The 18507-nt window shown below is 34.3% G+C and overlaps 1 protein-coding gene across 11 annotated transcripts in view; it reads left to right on the forward strand.

Annotated features, from left to right (window-relative positions):
- Nucleotides 1–18507, forward strand: part of NBEA (neurobeachin) — a 498960-nt gene that overhangs the window by 99595 nt on the left and 380858 nt on the right. For all 11 annotated transcript variants that reach the window (XM_054056357.1, XM_054056365.1, XM_054056384.1 and 8 more), the window contains exons 3-6: nucleotides 3061–3161; nucleotides 3406–3501; nucleotides 6606–6727; nucleotides 15596–15722. In XM_054056357.1, the coding sequence (XP_053912332.1) occupies nucleotides 3061–3161; nucleotides 3406–3501; nucleotides 6606–6727; nucleotides 15596–15722 (446 nt within the window). The remainder of the gene's footprint in view (nucleotides 1–3060; nucleotides 3162–3405; nucleotides 3502–6605; nucleotides 6728–15595; nucleotides 15723–18507) is intronic.

Here is an 18507-nt window from a genome sequence, read left to right on the forward strand (position 1 = left end):
TAACCTGAACTTGTAAAGAGTGGATCTGTCTCCCTTGAGCCCTATTTTATTTCCCACGGTTCTGTTGTGATGCTGTGGATAATTGTTCTAAAATTGCTGGAACTGAACTCTTAAGCACTGCAACAGTTCCTATTTTTTAAGCAAAAGTGCTAGGTTGTGACTGCTCTGTCATTAATGGGGTGTTAACAAGTATTTCTCTTTCAACTTGTTCCATTAGGTTAACCACAAAATCATCACATTCTCTTTGCCAACCTGTTGAAATTCATTTACTTCATCAACAGAGTTAAAATTCACATTTCCTTGGCTAAGGAGACATGAGAGTAGTTTTAATGAAGTGTTTCCAATGCTGTTTAGTAAGTGATCTAAAGTTGATGCTATACCACTCATTTTAATATATAAGCTTATTGTTATTTGAAAAACAGGCAGATTCTTTTACCATTGTATTTTTGTATTAAATGACTGAATTAAATATTCCTTCAAGGTTCTGGTTAATTTATAGATCGTATATAGACTGCTTAATATGAAAGTAGTCAGAACGCACTGTTAACAGAGATAAAATCTGTTGCATTCTGTGCATTTTGGAAATGCATTAAAAAGGAGAATTGGTGCCTGTTTTCTCCTTCCGGACTTAATGTTATTTCAAAAAATCTTGTTTGTGAAATGAGATCATAGATACCAGTTACATATATGATCTTATTTAATATAAAATAATGCACTAAACATTTAAAAAACCTAGTTGTAGTATGTTTTGTGACCTTGTCCATTTATAGATAAGTGGATTATTAGGATTTATAAAACAAATGTGGACTAACTCTTTTTATATGAGATTTCTGTATTGAAACAAGAAACAGGCATTCCTTAGAGGTGTTCACAGCAATATTTTTAATTGGCATTAAGTGCTTTGACTTTCACAGATGTTCTTTGCTTTATCTTTACTTATTGCGTACTGGGCATCAACCTTTCAGGTCTCTGTTTTACCCAGGGTTACGTTGTTTAGAAGCTTATATTTATTTCTCTGCATCATGTTTTATAAATTATTTATAAATATGTGTTTCCGATGCCTGTGGGTTATCAACATCACCAGTAAAAATAAGCAATTTTCTGTGCTATAAGGTAGAACAGGACTATAAAAATGAAACAAAGCAGCACATGATCAGTAATTTTAAAAACCTGAACATCATTTCTGTGTTTGACTGTATTAATTTACAGTTTTGTTATTTATGTCAGATTTTTTTTATTAACTGCTTTTCTGATTTTCACCAAACAACTTTGCTTCTACACAACACTTCTCCGAAATGGAAGCAAAATTTTAAATAGCTTGGTCTAAAAAGCAAGCTAAGGCAGCAAAGAACTGGGAAATTCTAAGCTAAAGATTAATATTCACTTGTGCTAATTTCCCTTTTTGAGTTTTCAGTGTTATTTTTCTCAATTTCTAATCACGTATAATATGTGCAATCACTACCAGCTTCACATTGCAGGCTGGAGACTGTACGGTGAAGAGGGCAGGTGCTTGTAGGTGCTAGAGGAGGAGCTGAGTAATAGAATTCACCATTATAAATGACAGGGAGGTTTAGTTTTCTCACCTGCATTTTCCTTTACCTTAATAAAATCTATCACAAATGTAATGTGGCACAAGAGGACTAAAGAGGCTCTGCCTTTAAAGAAAGGAGGGGGAAAAAATTCTACACTTGAGCATTAGGCATATATTCAGATCTTATGGTGAAAAGATCTGCAAGTTGCAGTGGTTTTATTTTGCCTTTCCTGACATGAAGTTTCTCTCACTGAACAGCTTACTATATCTCCTGTAAATTAAATGATATTTCATTCTTCACATGTACCTTTTGCTTACTGAGGACCAGAGGCTTGTCTCACGGTAGAACAAGTTAAATAGATACCGATGGTTTTACTCAAAAACACATTTGTTCTTGAGAAGAATGGATACTTTTTAAGACTACTCTTCATCAGCACCTTTAAGAGTCATCCTTTCACAAATTAAGGAGATCATGTAGTCCTGTGAATAAGATAAAAGCTTATTCATGTCTTGTACGAGTTTTATGGGGGAAATTTTCTGATTGTTGAGCAGATTGAAAAGTTTGTTAATGCTGATTCTATTGTGTCATAGCGTTTTTGATTTCAAAACTCTGTACTTCACTGTTTGATCTTTGAATTAAATTTCTTATGCCACATCCCTGAAAAGAAGCAAATTGCTTTTTCCTCCTGCTAGAAGAAGAAGTACTTCTTAGTGGTGCTTTTTGATCCAGAATAAAGTGTGAAGTTTAAAGGCAAGGTCCAGCTTCTTACAAGTTAACAAATCCTTAAAGTGAAATTCTGTGTTTTAAAATAATAATCCAAGCACTAGCAATAATTGTAAACCTTGTATTCTCTGAAAGGCAGGCTTTGTTATGCTGATACTTTAAAAGTTTATGGATTTTGAGATATTTTAATGAAAGCTGTATTATATAAATTTGTTAGCCATTTTGATAACTTCTTTTTATTGTGTTTTTTTTTTTTCTATTGCTTTGTCCCTATAATTTTTTGTCATTATTGTTGTTTTTCTTTGGTTGGGCTTTTTTTCCTGACCTTCATGCTGGTAAAAATTGGAATCATTATCACTGTATCAAAACTATATGGGAACCATAAAAATTCTCAGAATAATGTGCTGTGATTTACTTGAAAAAAAATGTCAAGCATATTTTAGGTCTGAAATTGTTGAAAAATGCTAATTTTGGAGGAATGAAGAAACCTTTATCCCAAAAGTATGTAACAGAAAGGAAGAAGTAAGAAGTTCATAGTGTATGATGAATGTTGTGAAATGGGATGAATTAATTGTTTATAAATTTAATAGATACTTTGTTCATGTGTGACACAAAATCTAAAACAGCATATGTAAATTTATTTTTAAAATAACTTAAACAATAAGAATATGAAACTGTAAAATACTTAAGGCAACTCTTTGATATTTAGAATTTGTGAATACACTGTTAAAGGTATTAATTTTTTCAGCTTTTTTGTCAAAACAATGAAATTCAGAGTTCAGAATAACTTTATTTTCCTTTGAAGATCTTCTAGTTGATATGTTGGGGGTTCTTGCCAGCTACAGCATCACTGTCAAAGAGTTGAAGCTTTTGTTCAGCATGCTTCGAGGCGAAAATGGAATCTGGGTAAGCTGTGATCAGATAAAGCATTAAATGTCATTCCATTAGAGCCTGAAGTTAACATAAACTGTCTCCTGGGACATATAAACTTGATTATATTTTTTTTCATGTGATTGAACATATGTTTATGAAGTATTTTAGCTAACTACTTCAGAGTTAATTTGCTGTTTTATTTGAAACCTGTCCAGTTTCCGTTGTAGCCTACAAAAATGCATGTATTGACTTTTGTGCAATTTTCTTGTTTTCGCAGCCAAGACATGCAGTCAAACTATTATCAGTCCTTAATCAGATGCCACAGAGACATGGACCTGATACCTTTTTCAACTTCCCAGGCTGTAGTGCTGCAGTAAGTTTCCAATAATTCAACTTCAGGAATAAATAAATTGCTCCTCATTTTCATTTCCTTTCATTTGGTTTCAGAAATTCTTGAAAAGGAAATCAGAGGGGAAATACATGTTTCAGTAGCGTAGACCTTGCCTTCCATAGATTTGCAAGGTAGTTGTAGCATTGAGAAGTAGCACTTGTGAGGGTGGAATATCAAATAGCAGATATTTGTCTGGGGAAATGATCATAAAAGCGAAAGCTTGATACTATATATAGGTATGAGCTTGCACATGTCATCACGGTTTGTAGTGTTAGCTTAGTCACAAGTTTTATTATGTCTTTTCCTTTTTGCCTGAACTCCATTAACTGTTCACTTTCCCTTCTTTTGGCTTTACTTTTTGAGATATTTTGCAGCAATGAAACTGTATTCCTTTCTAGACATTCTCAATTGGATATTCTCTCTTCCATTCATTGCATGGACATACAGAAAAAACGACAAATAAATTCAAATATTGTATACAGAGTTATTAATATGACTATTAAGGCACTAAATACAAATGCTTAAAAATGAGAAATCCAGAGTTAAGGTTCAGTTCCATTCTGGTATAGAATAGTATATGCTTTTGGTAGATCTTGGAATCTTTTAATGGGAAATAATCCTGGGATCCCTGTCTTTTCATGCCAGTAAATTAAGGGTGGTGGGAGCTTTGCTTGGGCTGTTCGACTTGTATTTATTCAATAGCACTGATCATTTACTGCAGGTACAAACCACCACCTCTGCTTCTTCGTGAATACAGCTGTTGGTGTGATAGATTGCATCAGGGAAATAAGCTGTCTGAAAATCACTATTTTTCACCTGGGTTATTTTTGGTTAGATCACTTCCCTATCTTGTTTGATATTCAGCTGCACAAACAGAAGTGTCAGCAAAATGCACGGGGCGGATTGTGTAAGGAATTAATTACTGAGGTTTGAAAGAGAGAGTTTCATTTGCTACTGCTAAATTAAAACCATGGTTAACCTCTTCTTAAAGTACATGCAGCATCAAGACAGCTGTTGCAGAATATGAATGTCTAGAATGACACATACTGCTTTGACATGTCCGGGCTTCAGAGGCAAACCCTGATGAAATATGTCTCTTAAATTTAATTTTGTATTAGAGCTTCAAAAAAAGTTTCACAGGAGAACAATGTCAAGTATTCCGCCCTGTCAAAAGAGATGCACAATTATTGGAAATCATATTTAAAATCAGGTTTTCGGGACTGACAGTTTTACAGGGGCATAAAGTTTGTTGATTGAAATGCACAATAGGCATTTCTTTTTTCTTGGTTAGTGTCTTGTTTCACATACCACTTATCATTGACTGTGCAGATATAAATCAACAAATAAGTAGCCCGTGTTCTGGAGGAGAGTCATCCTCTGAAGTGGACAAAGGGCTATTACTCATAAAATGACTCAAACAGTGAAGTACTTCATTAGAAGAAAGAGAATGGATAGGACTTACTCTACTAGCACTGAGTTCAGATTTTGAGGAGTGATGTACAGTGATGACATCAAACAGAGAAATGGCATAATGTTTTCCTGGCAGAATAAATATCAGATTAGCCCTCTTTAAAGTTGGATGCTGCTTGTATGACTAAGACTTCGGTGGTGGTATGAAAGAGCCAAGAGTCTGCTGAATCAGTCTGCTGATCTGCTGGTGAGATCTACATCACTATCCCAACTGGAGGGCTCTTCGCAGTACCCTGTTACATCTCTGCCGATCTGTACAAGTAGCACATTAGTCACTTCATTAGGAGAACACTTTGTGATGGTGGTACAATTCCCAGGTGTTGATCCTGTTTGTCATCAAGCAGCAATTTTCCTGTCTCAGGCAGGGAAATCCCTCTCAGGAGGCAGGAGCGATATCCCAAAGGAGTTCCTTGAAATGTTTTGTACTGAACAGTTGTTACCAGGCTAATGGCAGAATTTGTGTTATTTGTCCACTCAAATGCTAGCATAAACTAAGCATGTTGTTCTATCCAAATATAAAATTTACTGTGTGTTCACTATCATTCCTAATTACCTATTTCTTTGCCCTTAAAACTCTTTCAGCAGTTGTGCTGCACATAAAAACAACTGTGATTAGTAAGTATCACACAGAATCACAGGAAGGTTGAGGTTGGGAGGGACCTCTCTAGGTTGTCTCAGCGAACCCATATGAGCTGAAGCAGACCAACCTAGAGGAGGCTGCCCAGCATCATGTTCAGATGGCTTTCGAGCATATGTAAGGATGGAGACTCCAGAAACTTTCTGGGCAACCTGTACCAGTCCTCCATCTGTATCAGCGATAGATTTGATAAGAAAACAACACCATCACTGCAAGGACTAATAAACTAGCCTGTATTATTAATGTTTTAGTAGTACAGGAAAAACTTAATTATTTAAGTGACCTCTGAAGTTCAACTTTTCAGATTTCCCCTGTGGAGTGTGCCGAACTTCAGAGTTAGGTCAGGTATTCAGGGTCTTACCCAGGGAAAAAGAGTTTTCTGAAACCTCATCATCAGTCTCAGCTGAGAAAAAATAAAATATTGAAAAATTAAGTGTCTGCACAGGCAATGCTTTACTGTTCATTCATTTAACTGAGAATGGGGCTAAGATTTGCAGACTCTTGCTGTTTGTAGCAAAAAGCCCTCACAGATCTCTTAAATCTCAATGAGCAACTTTTTATTTATACCGTAGTTTTAACAGTGAATCTCTATTGTGCTATCTGTTGAAGTTAATTTGGTCTTGATTTTTAAGTCTACATCAATGCTTAATGAAAGCTAAATTTATAGTTTAATTTTTGCAGAAGAAATTTTTCTCTTTTTTCCTCTGAATGTTGTCCATTCACAAATTTAATTTTATGTCCTTTACGGGTAGAATTTATGTAGTTAAAAATTAAAGTAGTTTAAAATAGATGGAAAACTAAAGCATTTATTCAAACGCACTGTTTGAAGGTTCTTCTGTTCTTCTTTATTATTTGAAAGTTAGATCTGATCTGCAGTCTAGAATGAGAGGATTTTTGAAAGGCATTCCTTTTAACAATACTTCCCAAAAATTCATTTTATTTACTTGCTGTTTTCTTCTCTGTTTTTATTTCCTGCCAGGCAATTGCATTGCCTCCTATTGCTAAGTGGCCTTATCAAAACGGGTTTACTCTTAACACCTGGTTTCGTATGGATCCACTAAACAATATCAATGTAGATAAGGATAAACCCTATCTCTACTGGTAAGTTACTTATGATGCTGCAGTTGCAGTTTGTTTTGGCTTCCTAATAACCATTACTTTTTTTCATTGGTTTTAGTTTCTGCATTGGTTTAGTTTTCTGCTTCCTCCTCCCCACCCTCCAAATACCTGCAGATTTTAATGGCTGCTTACTGTATACAAACTCTCAGAGTCATCTGTCCCTTTTGCTTTGCAGTTTATAAATCCATGGATGCAAGACTTTGTGCCCTGTAGATAGACTATAAAATCTAGTGTGATGGTTTCTTTTGTAATTTTAAATTATATTCTTTCTTTGAGCTGTAAACAGAGAATATTGTCGTATTTTCTGTTTGGTGTTTAAGATTCTCAGCTGATGTCAGTAGTATAACAATCCATTGTACTCAGAGTGCACTGTTTGTACATTAGGTAGAGGTAATAGAAAATAGGTCTGTGAATATAAAAAATGGCTAATTGATCATCGGTTCCTGAAAAGGGAAGCTATATTTCCTAGTAGATTAATTGCAGGAAAAACAATTTTAATTTACTTAGGTTTGCTGCTGTGATAAAATTAGAAATAGTTATATCGTTAGTGAAGCCCTCCCATTTAGAAATTATGGTACAACAGTAAAAATGTTTATTCTATTGGTCAATAGTGAAAATTTTTTTTTCACTTCAGAAATTAATCATGTATCTGCTCAAGTATAGTTGTCTTAGCTAAAGGAAAAAGGAATGAGGAAAATAAGGAACATTCTGTTGTGTCAGAACATGTTGGTGGTTTTTGCAGCGCTTCTTCTTTCTTTATGTGTTTGGTATTTAGTATCTTTACCTTTTCTTAAATTCTTAAAAGCTGTATATCTACTGTGCAGAGAGATAAGATTGGACACAAGCAAAATCTATCAAGTTTTATCATCTCAGGAATCCAGGAGTAGTACAGAGAAAGAAGTAACTAAAAGTAACGCTTCTCACTTTGTTGTCATTCTGAGTAGTTTAAGGAGCAGAAGTTTTTAGTAATCAGCCGAGGACAGTAGATGTGGTGTCAGGATGGAACTTACACTTTCATAGAACCATAGAATCATAGCATGGTTTGTGTTGAAAGGAACATTAAAAATCATCCATTTCCAACCCCTTACCATGGGCAGGGACACCTTCCACTGGATCAGGTTACTCAAAGCCTCATCTAACCTGGCCTTGAACATCTCCAGAACTGGGGCATCCATGACTTCTCTGCACAACCTGTTCCAGTGCTCACCACCTTCACTGTAAAAAATGTCTTCCTAATATCTAGTCTTACTCTACTATCTTTCAGCCTAAAACTGTTACCCCTCGTCCTACCCCTGCGCCCCTAACAGAGTCCTTTCCTGTCTTTCCTGTAGACTCCCAATAAATAAAAATCAATACATAAAAATCTTTCTGTGTATTTTCTTGGAAAATCAAAGCAATTCGTATTTTTTACAGAACAAATATCTGATTAAAAATATTTTAGGCATATTCTGAAGAAAAAACTTAATACATTTTCTCTAAATTACCATCTGAGATAATGCTTTTCCATGTGTCCAGTTTTTTTGCTATAGTCATTTTACCATAGATATTTCTTTCAAGCTGTTGGCTGTAGCTGTGTTTGAGTATGATGTATAATTTTTTTTCCATCTGTCAAGGACAATAACAAAAGCAATTATAGCATTGAGCACGCATACAGGAATTTGACATGCATTTGTTTCTTATCCAGAAATTGTTTCAGAGTTGGCAACTGTAGGTGGAGTCTTTGGTTTGAGAACTTATTACTGCATCAGAACAGGAAAAGCGTACTCCAAAGTTGCACAGCTCAGGATGTGTGGTGCTTTTTCTTACGGTTAATAGTGTAGAAAGACCTTCAGCCTGAGTGATGAATATGATTCCCTATGACTCCAATATCATGCAGGAGCAGCACTGACATTACATTAGAACAACTTCAGATATTTGGGGTTTTTTAATACATATTTTTGCCATGGTCTAGTTCTGATGTTTATTATCATATGATTACTACTTGTGCTGAATTCTAAGATTTTTGAGCATGCTTTTTACCATATTTTTGCACTGAAATAATTTTAAATGCTCCATTTGTTAAGCTTTTCTGAATGTTTATGGGTACTCATATTTATCTGTGTTTGAGGGAATTTACTTATGGTTCCATTTTTAAGTATATTGATTTAGAGCTTTTCTCCTAAAACATAGCCTATATTCACTTCCCTACAAAGTGATATAGTTTAGAATAATTGCCCTGTATGCACAGACATCTGTCTTTAATAAAGATATTTTTCCTTGATAAGTGTTTGTTATTAAACATGTCCATGAATAAGCCCCATAAAGGTGCCCCTTGAGTTATCAAATAAACCTGAGTTTCTTCTTTCAAAAGAATTCTAGGTTTCACCTTAGTATTACACTCTAAAGAATATTTTTTACTAACATATTTCTTATTAGCTAGAACTATAACATTTCCATGTTTGCTTAAAAATGTCTAAATGTCTAAATCTGATTTACCTGTAATAAGTAACTATATAATACAATTTTGTTGGATCGATTAGAATAAAGAGTCTAGCAGAGTTAGAAAACATTTTTTTCAACATTTTTATCTTCCTTGTGGTTGATATGTGCTTTTCTTAGTTTGCATGTTTTTTCTGTTTTCATAACCCAGAACATAACAAAATAGTTTCTTCTATATTTTGTCATCACAGTTTGGAAACTTTGGAAGAAAGTATAAATCCAAAAGACAGAGTTTCAGCTCCCTTATTTTAGTGCATACAGGATAGTCTCTTTAGGAAGCATGAGTATTTTGCTGCGTGCACAGACTCTTCAAGTCACCTTTAGGCATATCCATGCTGAATGGCTTGTTACTTCAAGCACACACACTTGCACTCACAAATCTTTAATTATAGTTTAGTGTTTCGCTTTCTTCTGTTAGGTCTTGTTATGGAATATATGTAAAAGGACAGTATCAAGAGTGGGAAATAAAACTTTTGTGACTAACAAGGAGGAACTTTGCAAGTGCTTCACGTGAGCCACAGAGACGTCAGTCCTATAGCTATCAAATGCCAAAATTGAATCTGTGTAAATGTGCATGTAATGCACATAGGAGAAAATGAATAAGCCAACCTCAGAAGAAAATTAGGAACGGTGCAAATGCTTTTCATTTTTATGTAGGTGCTTAAATAAAGCCATAATTAATAATTAAAACCAAGAAAAATATTCAAACTAAGTGATCCATTTAAACTTTTTCATATACATTTTAGACTTTGCTGCAGGAAAGGTTGAGTCACAACTACCATCAAGAGAAAGGTACCAAAGCAAAGATTTGTTTTCCTTCAGTATACTCTTCAGGCATGTAATAAGTTTTTGTATTTAACTAGGCTAAAAATGTGTCATATAAATTAACTCTTTTTTCATAGTTTCTTCTTAAAAGTAATCAGTCTTTTAAATAATCTTTATTTTAAAAGCAGTAGCTTAGTAGCATGCACAACTTCAAAGAGGACTATGGTTTGAAACAGAGGTGCTGAAGGTAATGTCAGCTACAACAGATTCCTCAGGACCTTGTCCAGTCAGGTTTTTTAATAACTTTACAGATGGAGACCTTGCAACCTCACCGGGAAACCTGTATCAGTCTTTGATCACACTTACAATGAAAAATTTATCAATTTCTATTTGTGTCCTTTGCATCTTGTTCTTTCCATGGATATCACTGAGAAGGCTCTGGCTCAGTCTTCTTTACTTCCTACCCATCAGGTATTTATACGTCTTCTCTTCTCCAGACTGAACACTCTCATATCTCAGCCTCTTTTCCTGTGTCAAAGGCTTTCGTCACTGAGTGTTCTTTGTGTCTGTTTGCAGGATTCTGTCTGATATGTCCATGTCTTTCTTGTACTGTGCAATCCAGCACTGGACACAATAGTCCAGACGTGGTCTCTGCAGTGCTGAGGACCAGGGAGGGATCACCTCCCTCAGCCGTCTGGCAATGCTTTTCCTAATGCAGCCCAGCACGCTATTGGCTGCCATTGCCATGAGGGCAAGTTACTGGCTCATGGTCAACTTACAGTCCACCGAGACCACCACGTTCTATTTTACAAAGTGTAAATTTTTTTATTTACTAGATAAATAATTTTTTCTAGTAAATAATTTTTTTATTTACTAGAAAACTGCTACCTTTCTGTAATTAGCTAAATGCTGCTTCAAGAACTGTAAACAACTTGTTTGGTTGGGGTTTTTAAAATAATTTTAATTATCTTTGAGGATGAGTTTGGCAATCCTGGAAGGAAATTTTGACATTTGCATGGATTGCCAAATAACAATATGGAGAAGTCTTTGTTACAGAGCAGCCAGGTTCAAATGGTAAGATTCAAAATTCCATAGCGCAAATTTTAGTAAAAGCAAACCAATGGCATATACCTAGCAGGGAATAAAGGGTGCCATGCTTACATAATGAGTAGTTATGTACTAGAAGACAGTAATTACAGAAGAATGTTAAGTGTTGTAGTTAACCAACTGACCATAAACTGTTTTTTTCATCACTCTAGCTGAAAGAGCTAAGGTGATCTTTTCAAAGATAGTCTGAATTAACTGAGAAGAGTGTAAAGCTGATGTGGTCACCTCCTAAAATCTTGACAAAAGCATTGCCAGAATACCATTTACAGTTAAGAATAGCTACTTCTTTTAAGTGAACCTGGAAAAAAATGGTACTATTCAGAGAACACTCTGGCGTGGGCTGTGACCTGGAAAACTTCTTTTATAATGAAACCTTCCAAGGGAAATAAAACAACCTTGACTTCTATTCTCATAATTTATGCAAAATCTAGTGTTGATGGATTGTTTAATCTGAGATCTGGTGAGTAGACTACAAAATAGGAAAATTCAAACTTAGACAGGTAATACAATGATCACTAACACAATTATAAGACTACACAGTATAATAATAATAATCATAATCATCATTATCATCATCCCTTTTTAACAGCTCATTGGAATAGTTTCTTTGAAAATGAGGTATAGACTCCTTGTCATAAAGACAGCATATTCAGGAATTTATGGCTAATCTTAAGCACACTCAACTAGAATGTCTCCACACTCTAAATCTCTGTGCTTTTTTCTGCTTAAAATGCAGATGGGGTAACATTGCTTCTGAGTAAGGTCTGTAATTAGATAAAATTAATCCAGATATTAATTGCGGTTTTGCTGAGGTTTTTTGGGTGTGGGTTTTTTTATCGAGATGCTTTCTTTAAAACTGTGTGTTGTGCTTTATAAGGGAATTAGAGGGTGAAATGAAGTTGGATTGTCACCATCATTGCTTTTTGTCCTTAAAGCATCCAAGTGCTTCCACAACCATTTAATGGAAGAATTGCTAAAACTTCTGAAAGAACATTCTAACTTTTATTTTTACTGATGTAGGAACTAATAAAAAACCCTGAAGACCCCACAAAGCAAGCCGTCTAGACTTTTCAGTCCATCTCTACAGTTAATAGTAATAGAGACAATGCAGAGCAGTTGCAAAAGCACGTAATGGAATTCCAATGTTAGTAGAAAAGAAACCTTTTTCTTTTCCCTTCAGGCAAGAATATCTTATCAATCTCAAAACGATGATCATATGTTAAATTGCTCATAAAATCCTAAGCTAAAGAAACTAGAATCAATAAACAGCTTCACCAGTACATGGAAGAATGTTTACCTGCTATTGAAGTGTAATAACTCCAGTAGCTGCTTTGAGAGACTGGCTGAAATGAAACATAACTATAAGGGGTTTATGAACGATCTGTAGTAAAATTGTATACCAGCTGCTCGGTGAGATAGTTAAAGGCTCATAAAACCGTATAGGTGTTGACAGTGCTGCTCTTGTTGTCTCTGCACATTTCATCTTTGGATGTGGCAAGTTCTGCGTGTGTAGGTAATTGGTAAGAGAATTTCTGTGCAGTATCCTAGAGACCAGTTCTAGCCTACTTTATTTTGGCAAGAAATAAAATGTGAAGATTAACATAATCTATATATTATAATGTTGAGGTAAACAGACAACATATTTGAGTTCTCAGTTTTTCAACTATTTTTGTATTAGAATGCTAATTCATTACAGGAAAGAAAAACGTAAAATCTTGGCTAATCTTCATATTTAGAAAATCATTCATTCTATTCCACAAAGAACAGTCCTGCTAAGAATTGAGCTGTTTTTCTATTAATTCATTGATTTCTTGTTTTTATATGCTAAAATGAAGGAAATTGCACATATAAGGACAATTTAGTGTTTAAAATTTCAGCAACAGTCTGGTTTGGCCATAATTGTCAGAAAATCAGCCCAATAACTGGGGGAATGCAACTGGTTAGGAAAGGGAAATTTTTTTGAGGAGTAGACATTTCTACTTAATATTTTTTTTTTGCAGAGTGTTCTGAGTGTGTAACAAAATGCTTATTAGCTCCTGTTCGAAGTTGTAGGATGCATTTTACACAATTTTAATAATGTTTTCATTAGGTATGAATGTGATAGTGTTTACAATGATTGACTGTTGGTAATGAAAAAAAAAAATCTTTGACATCTCTAAGTAAATAGTTTTACACCATATGTCAGAATGTAGTGAATTTGTGTATTTTTTATCAAGATCCTTCAGAATGGGATTCTGTTAGCTAGAACTATTTTAGCTTGTAGAGAGGTCTTATGTTGCTGAGAAACACATTTGGCATTCTGAGAGATGCAACTACCTGGTAAAAGGTTCTTTGAATGGAGTAAAGCTCTGAGGAGGTAAAATGAAGTCTCAAACCAGCCCACAATGACTTCTGTTGTTCTTATTGTAAAAGCTGTATTTGAAGGTTTTCAACCTTTATATTATTGTACAAAATTCAGTACTGTGCTTGTGCAGGTTATTTGTGTAGATGGGTAATGCAGTTTATATGTGCGTATAAGTGATGTTCTCCTATGAAGCTGTTCACTGTTTCTTTTGTTGTGGGGTGTAGCTGCCTATAGGGTCATTGTGGAAGCAAGGTCATTGAAATGATCCATGTTAAAAATAGTTTTCAAAAGACATAGGAGGATGGCAGTGTTGTAAATTGTCTTCAGTATTGTGGTCAGTGTTGATGGACAGTTTGTAATTTTTTTCTTCATTCTTAGATTATGTCATTGGTTTATTTAGAGAGGATTTTTCAGGTTTATTAAAAGAGTGCCTTTTTTTCACAAAGAGGGTTGTGTAGAGGCCTGTACAAGTGGAAATAATGCAAGGAATAATGCTCCTTTCCAATACAGCAGCTCGAGGGGAGAGGGAATTGTGTATGACATGTAGAGGCAGGTAGAAGAATGAGAAAACCACAGCCCGAATTTCAGAAAATAAAGCTTCTGAAGCACCTTGACAGGTTGCTAAAGGGAAAGAGCAAACCAAGCCATGCCTCAAGGCCAACAGAACCACTTTGATGAGCAGAGATCATGAAGCATGGTTCTCTGCAACTCATGAGATGACTGAAATCAAGATTGAAAGACAAGACCTCTATGCAAAGACCCATTGAAGTGGAGAAGAGTCAACTATAGATGTTATTACTCCTGTTCTGTTTAGCCCGATAGGTTTTTTTTTTCATATTTAATATAAACATTCTAATTCATTGTAACAAAAGTGGCTTTCTAGAATTTGAAATTCTCTTTTTGGCATGCTTTAAAATTTCCTTCATAGGAGAAGAACATGTAAGCTCTGTCCGCCTCAGTCTAGTCACGCCACTTATCTTTTTTTTCAAAACATTGTCATTTATCAGCTATATTTTTGACAGTGAGAAGGGAGGAAGATCTGATTCTCTCCTTTGTTAATGCACACATACAGATTTAACTGGAAATTTCTGAAGATAGAATTAGGTCTATAACTATGCATTTTTTTGCATATTAAAATCAAGATGTGTTTATATAGTAGGGCAGATGTAAGATGTAGAATTTTAGCAGCTATTAAGTAAGATGAAAGCTGAATTTAGTATTTGCATGTGCCTTTCACCTCTTGATGTTACTATGAAAAACCTAGTAAAAGTGTTTGATTACAACAATGAAATAATTTAAAACATCATTGCGAAAATATGAAGTTATATTATGTTGCTTACAGTAAGGAACTAAGAAATCTGTGGGCTACAGGAGTATATCTGAATGTTCAAAATTAGTCATGTCTTCTTGTACTTGAAAAGCTCTATTTCAGCATTTATGGATGAAGTTCACCATTTAGAACTTGTATTTCAGACACTGGTTATTTTTATAACGTGATTGGTATCAAGATTTTTAAAAAGTATGAAATGTGGCCCATATCAATGATAGCGGAATTCTCTTTATTGTACTGAGCTTTCAGATGGAAATAAGTGACAGGGCTGTAGATATAGACTTATTTTTTTAAAAAGTGGTCTGTGTAATGTCATTCATTAATTCCATCAGCTGCCTTTGCAAAATGCCATTTAAGAAGTCTTTTTACAAAGAAATAATTTTTGTGTGTACAAATTACCTTGAACCCAAACTGATATATCATCTTGGCCACATTGTTCTCCCAGCTCCATAAAACTGCAAGACATTGCACATTTCTTCTGTGATGGATTTTTCTTTATGACTTAAATTAGATGTGTTATTTTAAGTTATGATTCATTAGGAAACCAATTAAAAAACGTGATGGATACAATATTATCATCTTGGATTTTTCTAAAAAATAAAAGTAATGATTTTTAGAATGTAACTTGGAATCAAGTTAGGGATGAAGGTTTGTAGCTCTCTGCAAAGAAATGGTGAGGAGAGAGGATATAAAGGAAATTAAGTACACCATTCCAGATATTAACTTCTTGTCTTTCGTATGGCATTTTAAAGTAGTATTTGGAACTTGTTTCGCTATAAAAAAAAATCCCTTTTTTCCAATTTCATTAATAATTCTTTCTTTTCAGTTTCCGCACTAGCAAAGGTGTTGGGTATTCTGCTCATTTTGTTGGCAACTGCTTAATAGTTACATCATTGAAGTCAAAAGGCAAAGGTTTCCAGCACTGTGTGAAGTATGACTTTCAGCCACGCAAGGTAAGCAGGGGTATCCACAAAAATATGAAGTGTGACAAAGTGCTTCTGGGAAGAAATGCTTAAAACCCCTTTACTGCCGTAAAGTTGGTAAGAATCTGTGATTTGTTATTTATAAGTATTTTCTCTGACAGTCATGCAAAGTTTTATGTCAGTTAAACACCAGCATCAGTTCAAGAAAAATGTAATAGTTTATAAAGTAACACTTCTATAAAGTCAGCTTGTTTTTAAAAGTACTACTTAATTAGCTTCAGACAGAGTAGAATTTTCAGTATTTGTAAAATGGTTGTATTTTCTTTTTAAAAGGTCATCATTCTATTTCTGAATGTTCCATGTTTGATAAATTTGGTGCCAGTGCCTGGAACAATTTTGCTGGCAATGCTACCATTTCTTATCTGTGTGGGGAGATAGAAAGCTCTGAACTTTCTTCTGTGTCAGTGGTGTTTGGGGATTTCTCATTTTTAATAGTAAATCTTGATTATTTCTCGAGATCATGTTAGTGTTCATTTCTACTGTATGCCTAGTAGTCCTAGGAGAACAATGATTCTGCTGGCTTCAATATTTCAGTTAGTTGACTGAAGCATTAACTTTTCTGTACAGTGAGAGGATTATGTGTTTGTCATTGATAAGGGCTTTGTATATATTTTGCTGTGAAGCTCGTTTCTTTTTTTATGGCCTTAGAATTTGTATATTGAATTTCAGTACTCGTTTTGTTTTGAGAAACCAATTTCTTAGGGAGGGAATGCCATTGTTCCACTCATCAGCTTTATGTTCTTCTCTTTCTCCTGGTATGTATTTGTGATTCAAAATCACTAATTCTAATTCAATTGTATAACTTTGAGATAATTTGTGTTTTCTTAAAATGTAGTAATGTCTTTTTCTACCATATAACTGAGGGATGTGTAAAACCTTATAAATAACACGTATCTGCTGAGTGTATTGAAATGAATCAGTTCTGGTTTGCAAATTTTTTATAAGAAAAGAGTTTGATGGTGGTTCAGTTTTCATTTAATGTAACACATCTGATGCTACTGATAACAATTCCACTGATCCTAGGTTGAGTATTTGACTTTTGGATTATGCTCTTGATAACTAGCTTTTGGGACCTAGCTGACCATTTCTTTACTTGTTGATGAAGAAGCAGTCTTTCATATTTTAGCAAGATATTCTTTTCATGCTTTTTATTATGAATGACTAGTTTCCTTCATGCCATCCCTGGAAAATTTTAGCTCTTGCTATTCTACTTAAAATAGTTAATTCTGAAATACTAGTACATGTGTATCTCATTATATAAATATCAACTTCAAGTCATAGTCTGCTGATCTGCCAAAGTATGTCCAAATATAATTTCCATGCCAGTTTTGTAATTCTCAAAGATCATGCTCACACTCATCGAGTGATATGTCAGATTGAGGAAGTATTTCAAATAAATCTTCTAGAATATATTTCCAAGTGGTTTCATATGATATATTTTTTTCCATTAATAACTTGTTTGTACATGCATGTGGGAAGATACATAACACACAATGGAGGAAAGGAAACTTGTCAAATACAATTCCTGGCTCTAACAAGTCAAAACATATCCTATTTAACATGTAGATTGATTTTCTTCATGTTATTTAGATATTACATTGGTTCCACTGTGCAAGCATTGACTGTGTAGATATATATCAAAAAAAGCATACCCATTTACGAAGCCATATTACTGTCCAAATGCTGAATTGAGAAATGTGATTTGTGTCATTAGATATACTATTTTCTAGTCATTTGCTTCCAGATGTAGGTATTTCAGCAACAGCTTTTGCCAGAGACATCTTCCATATTAAACTTCTGAATAATGTTTTTTGAAATTTTTGTTGAATCACAGAAAAATATATATTCAAGCTACGTAGTCAAAAGGTTTATATACACAGATCAGAAAGTTACTATGTTCATGTGAAGATCTTCCCACTGTTAACTATGTCATATGTTACCACTGAAAGAATAATATGCAATCTTAATTTAAATCTTTCAGATTTGTTAAGCGGTAAATTTAAATTTCTATTATGTATTTTAACAACATTATAAAAGCAAATATCTATAAAAATATTTGGAGAAATTTGATCATAATATCCCCAAACAGAAAATGTAGGTGTAGTATAGTAGTCTGACATCTCAACAGAGCTGAACTGCATTTTGCAGTATTGCATTTAATATGGCAGTACTGCTTTCTGAGACTCCAGAGTGAAATTTTTGTGTAATAGGAACCCCCAATAATTTTTACTCTCTGAAGCTCCAGCCTCAACATCAATCCTTGTGTGAGTACGAATGGGAAAACACTGTATTTGAGAGAAAACAGCTTTTTGGTTTTGGGTTGGTTTTTTTATGTGTGTTTCTAATCCTTCACTAGTTGTAGTATAGATTGAAATAAATTCCACTTTCTAGTAATACCCAGTGTGTGATTTCTCATCCAGGTGTATGACAGTGGGTGATTAAGTTTAAGAGATTTCAGTAGTATAAAAAAATTGATAGGCTGTTATCTGAAGTGTCCTTGAGTACTACTTAAGAAAGTTCTTGTTACAGCAGAGTGCCATGGTCTTGTGCATTTTAGAGAAAATTATGTAGGAAAGGAGACTGTAGGATGAACTTAAAAGAAAATTGTATTTTTTTAAAAAGAGGGAATTTTTCAACTGAAAGTTGAAGAAAAATTCAGTGTGCGATAATAAAACTTGATTTGCTTCATTGTGTAGTAGTAACATCCTGAAAACTGTGTCCTCAGGTACAGGAGAGAAATCAACGAAATGCCTGT

The sequence above is a fragment of the Cuculus canorus genome, chromosome 1 (assembly GCF_017976375.1).
Source record: "Cuculus canorus isolate bCucCan1 chromosome 1, bCucCan1.pri, whole genome shotgun sequence".
Classification (NCBI taxonomy): domain Eukaryota; kingdom Metazoa; phylum Chordata; class Aves; order Cuculiformes; family Cuculidae; genus Cuculus; species Cuculus canorus.